Below are 17,848 nucleotides of genomic sequence, written 5' to 3' on the forward strand. Positions count from 1 at the left end.
ATATCATCTCAATTAAAAAAGTGAAACCAAAGTTTTTAGGAATTCTTGTATGTTACATACTCAGAGAAAAAGCATTAATAAAATTAATGCATGTATAGTTGAGTTCTCTTCCTCTTTGGAATGCAAATTCCAGCTCCTTCTTCTAGGAAGATCCAACACAGCTTCAGAGTAGCTGAAAAACAGGAGTCAGATATTGATTCAGATTTGCTGTACCTGTAAGAAGCTGCTGTTTTCTATCTGTAGCAGGTGATCAGTCAAAAAAAAAAGTTATATTTTAATAAGTTATCACATGGGTGTGCTCACAGTCGTTCATTTTGCTATGAATTTTGAGATACTATATTCAGAAGTGTGTGCAGGCTTTCTTTGAGACTTGGTGTTATATCTTCTCTCCCAATAGCGGTTTTATAATTATTTTCTCTTAATAGGAAGCCAGCAAAATATTTGCCATAGCAAGGTTTAGCGGAATGAACTTAAGGTGTTATGTCCAAAGCACCATGGGGAAATTTTCAGGTTTTAAGGGTGTGCATTTTTAAAAAGTACTAGCTTATCTTTAAATACTCTTGCCATTGAAGAGGATGATTTTGAGGCTGCAAGCTGGTGTTTTTGTTTAAGTAGATGCTGTAAAAAAGTGCCCTGGCACTGTGCTGGTTGAAATGATCTTTTTCCATTGCAGTTTTTCACTTGGGACAGCACTTTCAAACAAATGGCTTTTCTTCAGCGCATTTTACCCTCCATTCAAAGAGCAGTTTGGTTAAATGCAATACGCAACAGCTTTGTGAACCATCCTGCAGTGGATTAACCATTCGTGAAAGAAGTAAAATCATTTAGACCCAAAGCCTGACTTCAAAATGGAAAGGAAGAAAAACCACCCTGTTTTTGAGTCTTTATCAGATACAAAATGTTTATTTTGCAGATATGTTATTTTCTGTGGCTCCAGATTCTTTGGCTGCAAGGGATGTATTTTTAAATTTTGAGTGAGCTGTTAATTACAGCAGTTTCTTGCGCTAACTGCAAAGATCCCTGGAGAAATGTCAGTTCTTATGCAGAAATCCATGTGAGATTAAAAACCAGTGATGTATTTAGGGTGCAGTGACAGAAGCAATGATGCTGTGTGTGCTGTGTGTTCATAGCTGTGCCACTTTCACAGAGAGTTTTTCTTTGTTTGTATTGTAAAGTTCAGGAAGAAAACAGTACCTCTTGTCAAAGAGGTTCTAGTGAAGACCATGCAATAATTAAAAGCTGATCTTTCTAGAGGGAATTTGAACAAAAATTCTGCTGACTCTAACCTAGGGGAGCTGCAGCTACTGCAGGGGAAAGGGGAGGCCTGGGATAAATCCCCAGATGTTTAAGAAAATGTTGGAGCAAGTCCAGAATAAAATAACGTGGCTGGATGGCGTGGAGTGAAATGCACTGACTCACTGGAGTTTGCAGAGGCCATTCCTGGGTTTATGATTTTAGAATAACCCAAGATAGAAGAGCTCTCAGAAGTTGCTGAGGAGGAGTTTTCCTTGACTCAGTGTCTGCAGTGCTCAGACAGTTGTATTCGCTGGTAAATCCAGCACACTGTGATGCTGGAAAGTGAGAAGTAGAACTTTCGGGCACCAGGATGAAAAAATTGCAATCTCTTATTTACAGTCAGGAAATTTATAGTAACTGGGATTTATGTGCATGTATTAGGGCAGGAAAGCAAAGAACAAAATAAAGAGACTTAGGGTTCCAGGTGGGCATTCTCTCATGCCAACCCATTGATCTGGGAGCTCTTGAGCTCATTATCTTCCTTTTCAGCTGAGCATAATCAGCGTTAGGCTTGTAAGTGAACGGAAATTCTGTAGTTTAGCACTGTGCATGAAATTCCTCTTGGCAGGCACTGAGTGCTTTGTGTGTGTGTAAGATTTGGTTCTTGCTTTATTTAACAAGGCAGTTCAGTGCTTGCCAGCCTGCTTAGTATACTGAAACTCTTGGAATTAAGCTCGTGCTTGTTTTCTTGACTTAGGACTAAACCAGAAGTTTTGCATTTCCATGATAATTATTCTCAGGTTACTTGAGGCTTGGTCAAGATTACTTGATCGCTTTTTGTGCATGACAAGTTCTTCCTGGGCAGCTCTGATTGGGTAAGGCTTTTTCATTGCTATGTGATAACCACATGACAGATGTAATTGTAATAACACTTTTGTGTCTATACTACAATCTGGTGAATATTTGGAATTTTCTGTTTTTCTAGTAGAGGCAGGAAAAATCACAAGGAACAAAAGGATAAAAAGTGAAAAGGGTGTCAAAACTAGAACAGATTTTCCAGTTTCCATTTTACATGGTCAACTGTCTGGGGTCCAGATAACACAAGATCTGATTCAAAACTCTATTATCTCTAAAATTTTAAATAGCACCACTGAGGTCCTTCAAAGGGAAATTGTAGCTTAATCTTAAATAACAAAATCTCCAGTTCTTTTGGGGAAAGACTTAAAATCCTTCCCATTTGGCTGTTCTGATGTTTCTTATAGATGTCTCCTGTATTCAACTACAAGCTCTTGCTGTTTTATATTTATATCTTCCATTTGCCATAATATTTACCAATTACAGGGCTGTCACAGCTCTTACATTGTATAATATTGTGGGTACCCTGAGCAGAAGGGAATTCTGGAATACATGACATTTTTGATGACCTCTGACACTTCACATGCCTGTAAATGATCACTTGAGCTTTTCTGCGACCTCTGACCACAGAGGTGACCTTTGAGCTCTGGATGACCTCTGACCTTTCAGCAACATTTTGAGCCTATTCTGACCTTGCAGTGACCTTTGATGCTGCAAGATCATCTGTCCTCTTGCAGTGACCTGTGAGCCAGGATAGCATCAGAACTTTGGGGATGGCCTTTGATTCCTGAATGACCTCTAGCATGTTTTCTGTTAGGATTCTGTTAGCATGTCCAGCTCCTTCATCAGGGCTGAGGTCTTGACTATAAGAACATTGAAAATGCTCAGAAGAGCCAGAAGTGCTGTTTATCCTCCCAAAAATAGCTGAGAAAGCACAAGCAAGCAGTGACCAAACTGGTCTGGAATTGAAATCCAGCCTTGTACATTCTGTTTCTCCTCTCTACACAGGCAAGCAACACAGAGGAGGCACGAGGGGACAGACTCACATTGCTAAGGTAGGATGAAGGCATCTTTTGTTTTAATTGCTTAATGGAAACTTCTGATATTTCACAAAAAATTTATATACTATACTACTCTAAGTATACTCTGTATACTTACTACTCTAAACCAACTGTGATTATAGTTGGTTTGTTGGTGGTTTGCTGGAGGAACAACCTAAAGACCTAAACTTCTCAAAGTCTTAATGCTGATGTGTATCAGCTGTAGACAGATAAATGTGGGCCAATGTCACCAGCTAACTCCCAAAAAAATGTATTGTTGATTTCTGGATGGGTTGTTTGTGTGGAGTTTTTTTCCTCAGTATTCCTCTAGCATTTTATTTTGCTTATAAATCCCTATAATCATGGGTCACGTGTTGGTGTCACCTGAGTGGCCAGGAGGAAATGCCTGGTATCAGGAAGTGTTTAATGGACTTGCACTGGTGTGGAGTTGCACCAGTTGGCAGAGATACAATCAGTAAATGTATCAATAACTGAAATCCTTTGCTGTATTTCTGTCAGAAAGACTTGGCTTTTATGAGACTGGCATTTCTCTAAGCAAACAGCATTATGTTATGCCCTAAGATTAGATTTCCTTGCATCATTTCCCTGACCACAGGGACATAGCTTAGCAAAAAAATTTCTAAAAGGAATATTTTATCCATAAAACTTAGAACCACAGCAACGTCTTCCACTCCATTTGCGTTTTGGAGTAAAAATAGCCAAGTCACTGGAAATCGTGGTACACATTCCAGTCTTTAAGATATTGTGAGTTTTTTACAGAGACCAAGTTTTTTGAATTCTCCAGTAAAACAGCTGAGGAAAATATATTATGGTTCAGAACAATTTCAAGTATTGCCCGTATATTTTGTACTGCCAGATGCTGCTGAAGTATCTCAGTTAATATTCTGTTTGCTTTGCCAGTAATGCAGCAGATTAATAAACCACATTAGGTGGGAAATAGCTTTTTGAGAGAACTAGGAAAGATAATTCAAGGTTTTAAACAAAGCCATTGGAGCAGAAACAGGCTGGCATTTCCCAAAAGCTAATCAAATACTAGCAGAACAGTGAGGGAATGTAACACATAATTTGGAAGTCAAAAGTCAAGGGAGGAGATTTTAAAAGACTTTAAAAAACACTGCTTTCATTTGCCAGCAGACAGTACCTCCTAATGTCAAGCCTCTATCACTATAGAAATTACCAATTGTTGAAACAATAATCTGTTCTGTGAGAAAATATCTTCTAATCACAGTTATTGCTTAGGTCTGGTGGAGGACCTGCACATGCTCCTCCCTCCTTGCTGGATCTGAGACAGAAATTCTGGGTATTTTATTTCTACATCTTTTATCATAGTCAAACAACTGGCAATTGTTTTTTTTATGGTCACAATGAATTTAACTTCTTCCTGTCACACTGTTGATAAGTAATGGTTTGGATGTCCATCTGGGTTGTAAAACAACTGAATTTCAGCAGCTGCAATGAGAGGAGAAATAAAAATGAAAATAAAAGTGTGTGTTTTTATAAATGCTGGAGTGTATCATCAAGGAGGCTGTGGCTGCTCAGCTTGGACTCTACTGGAGCTAGGGCATTCTTCTCAGGGATTTAAGGTCAAATCCCTTCCGACACAGAGTGGAATTAAAGCCAATTTTTCTGTTTTGTGTTTGTGCCATACACTTTGAATAAAAAAATTCTTTCATTCTCAAATATTTTTGGAAAATTCTTTTGCTATGATTTTGTCTCCCTAACTGAAATTCCTGCAGACCTCTAAGTTCTGTATCCTTGAGACATGTAGATTCACATTTCTCAGAAAACTTTATGTTCATGGGTGTGCATGGTCTGGTGAAGGTCAGCAAAAGGCTTTTTTTTTCCCCCCAGGAACTTCACTTGAATATGCCATTCTTGAAAGCAATGCTTTAGCATTTCTTTAAGAAGTATTGTCAAATGGGCTAATTGCCGATGTGAATTTCCTCACTTATTTGTATTCATTTCAACAAAACTAAGTCAATGCTGTTGGTAAATATTCACTCTACAAGCCCTTAGGCCAGTCAATAAAGCTGTAACCTCAATTGTCTGTTACTGTCACTCTGTTGAAGTGAAAATGCAAGTAATTTGTTTCTAGCAAAACAGGATGAACGAATCACTTGGCCATTTAGTTTGAGGTAGTCTTGTCTGAGCATGGACTGGAACCCTTGAATGAAGTGAGCTGACCTCCAGCGAGCAGGGGCATTATTTACATTGAGCTCTACTGTTGAGCTAAAAAAATTATCCAATGCTAAGGTCACTTCTGAAAACAGCTTTTAGATATGACAGTCTGCTCCCTAAATGATGTGTACTGCACAAAGTCCAAAACCCATGGAGTAAGTATGCAGGACAGCTGTAGCCTCAGTCTGCTGGGACGGGAATAAGTATTGCAATCAGGAAGTCTGCTGGGTGTATTGTGAAACCTCCTGTTTCTGAACCAAAATGTTGGTATTTGGTTGCCATAAAATCACCTTTTCCTTAAATCTAAGGACGAGGAATTGCTGCCCTGTTTCTCAGTAAATATTTCAGTAAAGAATGATGCTCTCAAGAGTATATGATTGGGAAAGGACAGAACGTCTACTTTAGCTTTCCCAAATTGATGGCTAATTCTGAACTGAGAGCAAGGCTAGTTACCATGCACCCTCTTTCACATCCCTGACATGGAATGTGTTCTTTGTTGTTTGGAATTCCTTTGTGCTGCTGCTTTTATAACACAAGCAATTTCAGAGAAAACAGGGTCACGTTTCCTGTTTTCAGTTACTTCAGTCATGTGCTCTTATATTCCAAAACTGAAACTTGTCCCAGTAATTTAACATATAACAAATTCCTTTTATTGTCGAAAAGTGAGGACAACTCACTGTAAGTGAGCAAGTTACAGACTTATGTGACCTTAATTTTGTGTACCAAGTGTTGTCTTCCATTTACTGTTACACCCTGTTAAACCCCTATGATGCCACAAGATCCCTGTCAACTGATTTCTGTTACGTTTCATAAAGGTTCAGGTTCAGGGCATATAAAATCTCTCAGCTTAGGGATCAGATATACAGAAATGTGTGTGAAAGATGTCTACAGTGTGCTTAGCAGGCAGTTTTAATCCCTGTATTAAGTTAGTTATTAAGGACAAATGAAAGTGTCTGTCTTGGGGGACAGATTATTAGCATATATAGGAATCTCGAAATGCTGCAGGATATTTTTCCTTTGGAAAAAAACCAATCAAGGCAGATCCATCCTGTTGGGCTGTGGTTTTTGTTACTGTTTTAATGTAAAAAGCTAATTATCAAATCTAATCAGATTTACGTGCTCTGCTGGCTAAATTTGAGGGTATCTGTGTCACCAGGCTGGCTGTGTATGCTGCTAAATGCTGCTGAATTGAGCAAGCACAAATAGCACCGTTGTTATGGGAAACTGGTCTTTTGTCCTGCCTATTCCAATGCCAGAATACTCACGTTGCCTTTTGGAAAGAGATGTGCAGAGTCACTGGAGCCCTTAGAGTACAAATTATTAGTGGTACAAAGCAGACATACCTTGTCACGTCTATCAAGGGTGTTTTCTTTCAGAAACTGCCAAGGGATTAACAAACTAGCAGGTCCACCAAGACACGTCTGAAATGGATGAAGTGGATTTTGAAGGAAGGGATCACAAGGTTGATGTTTCTCTTCCCTTCTTTGCTCACCAGATACTCATTTCATAAAATATGCAAAGGCAATGGTAATTAGTAGTGAAGACCAAAAATGGCAAAAAATAACTAGCAATGGCAAGTGTGTGATAAAGTTTTACATGGTATTTTTTCCTCTGATCTGATATTTTGTCTGTTCACACTTTATATTTCTTTATATTTTAAACTGCTGTTTGTTTTTTGGGTTTTTTTGTCTTTGAATTAGCAAGATTGACCAAGGTTTGGAAATCTGTGGTTACAGAGTAAGCTTGAGATACTCATGCCTCTTGCAGAACAATGGGGTTACTTTTAGGGTTTTGCTTGTTTGTTTTCTTTTGCTATTTTTTTAGTCTTCTCACGTACAAAAGATAGGAAATTGAAAATCTGGTTTTCAGATTTTCTTGGTAATGAGGTAAATGGTAAATGGTAAAAGCTCTTGACTTTGCATTAGTCTCCCAAAACCACTTTTTATATTTTCTAGGTGAGAATGTTAGAGAAATTTACTGTTTTGTATGTTTGTCCATATGCATACTCGTGTACATGGGATTACCTTGATGTTTGCTGAACTGATGTAAAATTCTACATGAAGCTTTGTTTTGTTTGGTTTTAAGAGGCTTTTTTTGCTGCTTGATACGAATTTAACCCAAGTAAACCTGGTTGAAGGGCAATACATCAATATTATTTTGCTCTAGCTTGACTATATCAGCTTAATATTAATTCCCCAGGATGTGCCTGTGCAGCCTTACTGTGGAGTGATGTGGTGTGGGGAGTGTTGGCTCCCTCACATCTGTTTTGAATGACCTGTTGTCATCACTGTTACTGCTACTCCACTGCTTACTCTGACCTTTTGAAGTTTTGGGGCTTTGTTTGTTTGTTTTTGTTGGGTGGTGGTGGTGTTTCTCCCACAGTAATGTTTGTAACAGGATTTCTTTCTGTTTATGCAGTCAGGCTGGTCAAGGGAAAGCAAGTGCAGTCATTTTGGGCACTGCCTTTGGGCATGGAGGGACAGACAGATCCAGGCAAAGCAGACACAGTCACATGTTCTCTGATAGATGAATGATTATGAGGAATGTGATCCAGTGTCCACAGCCAGCTCAGCTATGCTGGATACTGACACAGGGGATGCCAAAGGGAATTTTTGAAGTGGTTTCAGTGGGGATGCAGACAGAAATTATGGGACTACACTTTCTAAGCAAACATTGTGCCAAAGGTCAAGCTCTCATTTCTAACTTTCACTGTTAGAAAGGATAGAAATTAGAAAAAATAAATTAGAAAGGGAAGAACTTTTGAGTATTTTTCAAACAAAAGAGAATAGTTTTCATCCAGTCTAGTAAAATTAAATCCAGTAACAAGTGACATGTGCAAAATCCTTGAAAATTGTTGCTGGAAATCATCGTAAATTGTAGCTCAGTGGATTCTTTTTCAGCTTTGAGACTTTGAGAGTAAAATTCTACAGAAGTTTTAGGTTATGAGATTTTAATCTGCAAGCAGTTATTAAAATTTGCTAACATCTCACCCTTTCTTCAGAAAGCATGACAGACTGGAAATAGCAGTTTTCCAGACTTTATCCTGAAGCAAAGTTTTACTTTAATTGTTGTCAAGTAGTTTGTTTCTCTCGCAGCTATAAAGCAGGTGTCTGTATCTCAGCAGAACAGTGCCATGCTAAATTGAATGAGGCAGGCAATAATATATATCCCTGAGAGTTGAAATGCTTTGAGGATCATGAGTCATATCAGCTGTGTGGCTGGAGCTGAAGAAATAGAATTACAGAAACTGTTTTCCTATTAATATCTTATGAAAATAGAATTTACATAACTTAAGAGCTTTGATAGTCTATGTGAAAAGTGAAGTCAGTCCTCTTTACACCAGAGACTATTTTGAGCTGGAAAATTTGTAATTCCTCCAAAGGTTGAGGTTGAGCGTGCTTTACTTCATACTTAGAGTCTGTCTGTCCTTTCAAACAGCAAGGTTTCATTGCTGGCATAGCTGTGCATTTGTCTAAACCTCTCTGGAATAACAGGGCTGCGTCTCTCATCCAGCTGGTGACATATCTTGACTGGGAACTGAGTAGAATCACCTTGGGCAGTAGATACTTTAGCGGTGAAAGGTGTATAAAGCATCACAGGGAAGCACTGTGTGGTGTTGCTGTCCCTCAAGCAGGATTCTTTCACCCAGCGTGCAAGAACCAATCAACACACTGAGCTATTTGGTTTCGTAGTCATTCTGTAGAATGGAGTGCCAGGCATCACTCATTTCAGGATGCAAGCACAGTGTTTTATACAAAAAGGTACAAAGGATACAGAAACTGGTGATTTGGTCACTCAGATAACAAAACTCACAGTGTGTGTATGGTAATCTGGGTCCAGTTCATTGTACTATCAGTTACATACACAAATTTCCCTAGGAGTGTAAATTTTAGCTTTATAATTGTCTAAGCTAACTTGAGATCCTATTTTCATCCTATCTGCTACCATGAAGTTATTATTTAACCTTATACTCTGCTAGAGTTTTGGCTTGAATCTATTTGAACAATTAATTGTCAATGAAATAAGGATTTCCAGTACTCATTTCCTGGGGGCTCTTCATTGCTCTGCTGCTCTGGCACCTTGTTGTCATGGTTTCAAGACCAGCTCACACTCCCTGTGAAATTCTTGTGGATTTTTTTAACGTCACGTGATATCAATATAAACCCAGGGGGTTTTCCTAACTGGAGTTAATTGGTAACTCTCATTTGAGTTACTTTTGCCAAGTGTAGCTGCTGATTGTATTTCTATTCAGAAATATTTTATGATGGCATGCAACTTGCTAAGATAAAGTTGCATTTTCTCTTAGCTCTTGATGGTTCCTATGGGATAAAATTCTCCTCCAGAGAAAGCATAAGCCAGTTATGTCAATGAGGGAAAAAATTCCAGAGAATGGCTTCAAGAAGCACATTCCCAAGTCAGAGCCCTTGTTGAGGAGAATAGATTTCAAATGTGTTAAATATACTTTAAATTACAGACTTGGATTCCTCTGGAACTTCCGATACCTTTGAGCCTTTTTTTCTTCTAAATTTTTCATTCTTTTACTGTTGCTGAATCAAACAAAATCTATCCATGGTGTGAGAATTGCTAATTGGGCTTTTCAATTACCATAAAATTTGTCAGTGCTTTATAAAGTGTGTTGCTGTTGTGTGCTGTAGTGATAGTGTAATTAAAGCAGATGCAAAATATATAAATAGCCAGCTCCTTCTGCGTGTGCCATTCCTCTGGGCTGTGTGTGGAGCAGCCCTTGGCTCCAGGGAGCAGGGTCGTTCTGGTGTTAATGGCAGCGCATTATGTCAGCACAAGCAGCTGCGGGAATGCAGCGGGAACCGGGCTCTGCTTTTGGAGCTGTTCCTCAGCTTCAGAGGGAGTTAATGTCAAATCGTTCTTCACATAGGGAGGGGATGAAAGAAACTGTCTCAAAGCTGATTTTATTTGCTGCTGAAACAAAGTTAGAGAGCAGAACTCTTCAACTACTTGAATTCATTTTAGCTTTCTACCCGAACTTTAGCATTTTGCATTTTTCGTGACTCAGACTGCATGGGAAAGTTGGTATGCAAAGATTTTTTCCTAAAATGAGAGCTGTCAATATGGAATATTTTAGTTTTTATATTTTTGTCTAAATATTTTTGTTTTTATGGTCAAATATCAAATATGTTTTTATTTTGCACTTTATGTGATTTGTTATTCTGAGCAATATTGAAGACCTGTTGTCCAGTGACTTTGTTGCTCTCCTGCAGATATGTATTTTAAAACCACCTAACCTGGGAAATAACAAACAATGAATTTTACAAACCACTTTCTCAGAAATGGCACTTAGGATCTGTGGTTTTCTTCTAGTGTGACATTAATGCTGTTTGTGGCACAGGAGGACTGTCAAGAGAATTCGGAAACTGAAGATATGAATCATCATGGAAACAGTGGTAATGTTATTTTCCAAGGCTGCTGGTCTGTGATGTAACTCTGGATCAGATCATACTTTATTACTGAGAACAGAAATTCAGGGGGATGGGAAAGAATTTCCCTGGTCCTCTTTAATGATTTCTTTGATACCACAAGCCATCTAACAGTTTAATTCCATTTAATTCTTTTGGAGTAATTCGGTAATTGAGAGTAATGGCACAAAAACCTATCTGCACAGGAGGATGAGAATGCCAGCAATTTATTGCAACAGATTTCAAAGCATTTCCAGAGAGGATGAACATGGCCAGAAAGTTATTTCTGTTATTTCTCTCAGATTGCTGAATAGAGGATTATTAGGCCAATAAATTAATTACTAAGTTTCATGAAATGTTCTAAACCTAGAAGTGAATAGCTAGCAATATAACAATTGAATATACTAGCAATATAGTGCTTTACAAAGATACAAAGCTTCTGATTTTGCCTCATATTTTATGAAATAATTAATCATTTGCTCTAATATTTCAACTTTCCTGAATCCCTAGCATACTGGGATGAAATGCTGCTTGTTTTGCTTTGTCTTTCTTGCGGTCTGAAGATTCAATTATGGTTAACTTCAGTGAAGTAATTCAATTACGTTTTTGGCTGTTTATGAAGTAATTAAATAATTTTGGTGGCTAACAAAAATAATATTTGGCATTGCTTTTCACTGTATTACAGTACTGGACATTTGTGATAATGTTTCTGGGGGTATTTAAAAGGATGAAGCCTAAACACTTTATTATGACCAATGGGGATTGCTGTGGAGGCCCTTTCTAATCAACAGGGCAACATTTTGCTTTTACTACTCAGCTGGTTTGAAGGCAAAGTTTTTCTTCTGCAGGCTCAGAAAATTTTTGTTACTAAGTAAATGTCTCAATAACTTCTCCTCACATGCCACAGGCTTATCCCTGGATGGAATAAGGGAAAGCATTAGTAAAAGCTCAGATTCATGGTGAAGAAGAAGGAATTCTTTCTTTCAATTTCACTTGTGCATGGAATATTTTAAGTATTTTAATATTTATGGTTAAATGTTTTGCATTTTATGTAGTCTATAATTCTGAGAAACAGCTGTGAAACTTTTCTTACATATGACCAGTTCCGTAAATTAATTAGAAACTGTGCCCTTACATACCATCCAACATCTGAGTCCTGCCTTTGCCACTCCAATTGAAGCTCATTGTCACGTTAAGTCACACCTGTAATGGTGGACAAGTATACACTAAAATGCCCTTTCCAGTTTGTTGGCAACAGGAAGAAGATTTGGATTTGGTTTAAAAGGCCGATTCTGTGCACTGCTTGGATTCTGAAATGTTTGTGCTCAATGGTCTCTCCTTGAGTCACATTGCCCCTGAGAGGAAGGAAATGTGGGCTGGAAGCTCCAAAGTGGCACCTGGACGGCTGGTGGGCAGGGCAGGCACATCCCTGGCCATGCAGCTGTGGCTGAGGAAGGCTCTGGGCGTGTGCACGGTGAATTCAGGGCCTGGATCTGAAAGGGGCTCAGACCTTATGGCCAGGGCAGGAGGGGCACCAAGGCAGTCAGTTGTCACACCTGGCTCAGACTGCTTTCTTTGTGAAGGGTGGGTGATGTATCTTGGTTCATCTGCAATTCAGTACTTAGGATGAGTGTTTTTCTCCATGACTGCTTGTTATTTCCCCTGATATTCTGATGATTTCTGTGTGAAATACTGACACTCATTCACCACCACATTTCCCAAGGACTGTTCCATTTTCATTCAGGGCTTCCCAAAGCTTTGACATTTTTGCATCATACACATTGCATGTACTTTTTTTCCAAGTAATGCAGCGACATAAGTGAAATAAGAGTATCTCTCAAAACTAACGATTATTTGTTTTCCATTTCCTATATAAGCGGTTAATAAGAAATAACTTCTTAAAAAAACCCAACCCAAAGCAAAACTTCACACTGCTACTACTTCACACTATAACTGCCCTAAACGTGAAGTTTCTGAATTTCTGTTTTGGTTTTATTCTAATATGTTGAATTGGATATGCCAGCAGGGGCGTTTTTCTTCCTAGATTTTAAGTCCCGTAGTTTTCCAGACAAATAGTGTATTCCTGAGCTACTGGAAAATTCATGTGGAACAACTTCACATTGGCTAACTTTGCATGTCACCTCTGATGTTTCTGTTGGCTGGCAAAAAACGTCTGTTTTTTGCGATTTCTATTTTCTGTTCTATTATTTCTACTTCTTTTGACTCTTTCTCTGCAAAGCACTAAATCTTGTAGCCTGAAAATGAGAGACTAAATATTAAAAGGAAAAGACAGCGATTACATTGAATGCAGGCAAGCATCCAATCACGCTGCTAAGATGTTTAAAATCAATTGTGATATATAAGTTGCTCGATGATTTTGAGAAATATTTTTATCTCTGAGAAGACTGATAAGTGGATAATTTATTCTTTTGTGAGCACAAATGAACAAATGCATTTTGTACTTTTTATCTTGGCAGTTCTATGAAGCAGAAAATACAAGATTGCAATCTTGTTGAAGTTCAGATTCAGTCTGGAAAAACCTAAGATGTCTTCAGAGAAAGTTCTGAGAAGTTTGCTACTTATGCTTCTGACTTGTTTGGTTTAGAGACTATACTAAAGTGGTCACAGGAAAGACAATATCCTCACTGAAATGCAATCCATAGGTTTATTTTTGCTGGCTTATCACTATATATTCTTTCTTTACACAATAAAATCTGAGAAAATGTTTTAGTTAAGCCCTTACAATTGTCAGCTTTCATCCTTTACCATTTGCAGGTTTAGTGACATTTAGTGACAGAGAATCTTATTAGAACTGTGTGCTGCAGATATTTTCTCACGGATAATTCTTCCCAGTCAAATCCTCAATGTGCCAAAATATTGCTCTTTTAAATTCTCCTCCCTTAAAAAATAAAATCTATGACTCCTTCACCACCTGTCCTGAAGAGAATTAAATTGACAGAGGTTTTCAGAGCAGTAGCCAGAATGTCTTTCTCTCCCCCAGTCATGTTTTGAATTCTGTATCTTGTATTTCTTCGTAATTCTTTGATGCAGAAGATTTACTACTTTTTTTCAAAATTACGGTTTTGTATAAAAAGTGCTTCCATTTTTCTCACTTGTTCAAAAACTGCATCCTGTCATAGTTCATAGCATCTTTTCGAAATGTTCTGCATCATGGTTTCTAGTTTTTCTTGTGGGTTTCATTTTAAAGGATTTGTTCAGATGAGCAAGGACTGCCCTGAGAGGTGGTAACAAAGTTTTAAAGAAGCTGTATATAATTAAAATGGTAAATAGGATAATTTGCTGCAATGTTATTTGAGGATATTTTAAGCCCTCCGTCTGGTCACATCTGAGCACCTAGGAAGACCACAGAAGATTTTTCCGGGCTTGTAAAAGTGTAATGTGGCTCTGCTGGGAAAGCAGATGGTGCAGGAACACAGTGGGTGGGCTCCTGGATAATATCCACCCAAAGCACACAGCCTCAGGTGTCACAGAGTTCTAGGGAAAACACAGGGTGATTTTGCAATGATACTGGTAGATATTTTTGGGCTGACAGTTAAGGGCTAAATTTACACCTTGCTCCTGCCAGGGCTGAGATGAGGTCAAGGAAGGGTTGTGGGAGGCAGGGGTGCATTAAATTTAGGGGTTCTCTAAGCACACAGGCTCCAGGATGGGAGGAGGTAACCTTGTCCTGCAATTTGGTATGGGATGGAGAACTTGTTTAGTCTCCCTTCAGTGGAGATGAAAGGTGTGAGGCAGGTTAATAAAAGTATTATGAAGTGGTCACCAAGGAAGCATGAGCTTCTTAATGCTTCATTCTCCCTCCTTGAATTAGATTCATCTGTCCATTTCAGTCTTTTTCCAACAAATTTGCTCAGATTGATGACAAAACGAGCTTCATTTTAAAATACACCTTGAAAGCAGCAAGGCATTTTTCTTATTATATATTTATAGGGTGTGTCCATGAACTTGATTTACAGGAGATTTTTGTTCTAAATGTTTCTGTTCTATGTGTCTACTTGTCTACTGCAGTCTGATAATTGGAACTGCTGTGAAATGCAAGGAAAGGGACAGTTTAGGATTAGTGCAGCTGTAGAGACCCATATAAGTTATAAAAATCAAGTTAGAGGCTGATTAAGCACTGAAAAAAGGAGCCCACGCTGAGCTCTGGCCTCAGTATAGCAGAGCAAGAAGTGCCTATGGTTGTGTTAACCACTTTAAAATTAACTTTACCTACCCACTGTATCAGAGTTGCAACAGTAACCACGGAAGATGTGATTGCGAATTTCTGCGAGAGGTATGCTAGAAATAATTGGAAATAGCCAAATTATAAACCCTTATGTTTATTTTTTGGGTTTTTCTGTAAAAATTGACTTCTTGTGTCAGTCTACAAATATTTTCATATTACTTGAGTGAAAAGTCAAACATGCACTAGTGTCATCATTTTCTCTGCTCCACAATCCTCCTGTTAAATTTGAAAGCAGCACTCTGACAATACTTCAGAGGGTGGTAAACTTTGTTTTTGAGAAAGCTAATTACTTAGATGTTATTTGTTTTATTAGCAGTAGTCTCTCTCAGTTCAATTTTAAGTTGGCCAAAATATCTTAGCTCTTTATTGCCTGGACATCAGACTGAGATATTCATGTTTATTGGAAAGTGAGTACTCATATGAACATCCACACCTAGATCAACATATTTTTATGAGAAGGTTGCCATTTTTGCTTAACTTTAGGGTAAACATTTGAGGCATTTGATGCTTCAGCTGTTCTTCGTCATCTGAAATGCTACTGGAATACCCCTAATGTCCATCTTACCTGCCTGGTCAGCACAGGCACCAGGGTTGGTCACCGGCTGTTGCTTTTCTCCCTCTGTCCTTCAAATAAGAAAGTTCTGGGAAATTTAAATTTCTCATGAAGAGATGGCAATTTTGTTGCATAATAGCCAGATATTTAAAAATTGTATTAATCTTTCTTTTTACTGCACAGGAGCTCTGAGCTTTTTCTAAAGTCTCCCTTTCATATCTTGACATAGATCACAAGGTTAGATTTATCCATCTATATCTATCTTGGACTTCTTGTTTTGGGCGTTCTTAGTGTCATTATATCTTGCTGGTCAGGACAAAAATAGCTTTTTTTTGTCAGAGAGATTCTTTCTCATGATCCTTCTGACTGGGAAGGAACAGTTTTATTAGGGAGGGAGACAGTTTCATTGTCTTTTTTGCCTAATTTGAGAGATGATATTGACATTTCTGAGCACTGATCAGTTGTGGAATTTGTTACATTCTTGTTCCTTATGTTAAATACCGGCATTTAGACATATGTCAATACCTTCAGTTTATTTGCAGCTTTGTGTATGTTAAGAAGGGGATAATATTTCAGCTTTTAGTGAAGCCTTAAAAAAATTGTTTAGATGTTCAAGCCACGTTTTACTGCATCATCTTTTCTAATGCTGTTAACATTGCTGTGGTTAGCTGAAGTACAAATTTCATGAAGAGCAACAGCAAGTTCATACCCCAGGCATTGGTTCAACCCCTCACAGGATAGCTGAGCAATCTCCTCTCTTCCCTGCATTATCTTCACGGAGTTCAGAAACCACTGCACTGGGGAACCCTTGGGTGAATAATTGTCCTGCTGAAACAGATGCATGCCATTATTTCTCATGGCCCACCTAAGCAGTGCTGAGGGGCAAACACAGCATGTTTTACTGCTGGCCTCAGTGCCTTACTCTGCCTGGCCACTGCCTTTCAGAGAGGGCCAAGGCAGCGGTGGGGGAGGAAGCCTGGGTTACTTCTACTGGTTGGAAAGTGCAGGAAATAAAATTTTTAGAGACAAGGGTTTTGAGGTGTTATATTCCCTGCTTCTCAGAGTCTGAGGTCCTTTTGGTGAGTGTTCCCTTTGGGAGAAAGTCACTCATATGAGAAACAGACTGGACAAATGGAAAGATTTCTGATGTGCCTATTTTTAGGCAGTTTCCTATCCAGATTAAGGCAATATTTTGTCTGGTTTTCTTAAGAGCTAAAAATAATCTCTCCATGGCATGGTTGTCCCTCAGCAAAGACTCTTTCTGTACTGTTCCAAGCTCAAGGAGTTCACAACCTTCTGAAAGTCTCTAACGTGGCATCTAGAACTAAGGCAACAAAGCAGGTTCTCATTAATAAAACAGACACATAATAACACAGTGAGGCAGGAATGTCTGATATAGGTGTCTGTCAGTTGGAGGCTGTTCAATCACACTTGATACCAAAAGGGGCCCAAAGTCACTGAATTAATGAGAATCCTCTCAATATCATCAGGCCACACACTCAGAAAATAAGTGCCCCTCTGGGCCAGGCTTGTGGAAATGATTTACCCACACACATGATTCTCTGACTTCCTGCCAATGCAATTTCAAGGAATATTTAGTACATGCTATCAATTATTGTATTTCTGTATTACTTAAAAAGGAAATACAGAGGCAAACTTAATTTAGCTTTTGAAATGAAAATTATATCCCAGTCTGCAAATAAATAAATAGAAAACAGGACGCTGAAGCCAGAGGGGGTGTCAGCACCTTCAGATGAGCCTGCATAGAGGGATTCATAAACCCATGGTTACTTGTGGGCTGCTTTGCTGAAGGGTTGAGGTGCCTCAGATACATTTATCTTGTTTATCATGAGATATTCCACAGAAACAAAAAGAAAAATTTGTGGTGTGATTTTCTTTAAAGATTACTGGATTCAACACTGCCATACGAAGGGTTTTTTTTCTATAATATTGAATATGGTGATAGCTACAAAAATTTTTAAAAGAAACAAGACTGAGAAGGTAGCTATGTATACTCTTAAAAAATCAAAATGCATTGAAATACCATAGTATATTTCAGTATGGTGTGTGGGATGTAATAAGCAGATTAATACCTAAGAATTAAACGAAAATAAATTTAAAACTATAGCCTAAATAAATAAAACCACCAAACTTACAGACTTGAATCCTATCAAAGCTAGAACTGCAAAAGAAATCTGTTACATATACATACATTTTATCTGTACATTACTTTTTCTGAGTGGTTGCTAATCTTTGATTCTTTTCTTGATTTGAGGCAATGAGGCAA

The 17,848-nt window shown here is 38.3% G+C and overlaps 1 protein-coding gene across 5 annotated transcripts in view; it reads left to right on the forward strand.

Moving 5' to 3' along the window:
- The window catches only part of FAM13C (family with sequence similarity 13 member C), a 117,262-nt gene that overhangs the window by 29,160 nt on the left and 70,254 nt on the right, over positions 1 to 17,848 (forward strand). For all 5 annotated transcript variants that reach the window (XM_014882351.2, XM_088168810.1, XM_088168808.1 and 2 more), the window contains one exon: positions 3,100 to 3,146. In XM_014882351.2, the coding sequence (XP_014737837.2) occupies positions 3,100 to 3,146 (47 nt within the window). The remainder of the gene's footprint in view (positions 1 to 3,099; positions 3,147 to 17,848) is intronic.

The sequence above is a fragment of the Sturnus vulgaris genome, chromosome 8 (genome assembly GCF_052056855.1).
Source record: "Sturnus vulgaris isolate bStuVul1 chromosome 8, bStuVul1.hap1, whole genome shotgun sequence".
NCBI classification, from domain to species: domain Eukaryota; kingdom Metazoa; phylum Chordata; class Aves; order Passeriformes; family Sturnidae; genus Sturnus; species Sturnus vulgaris.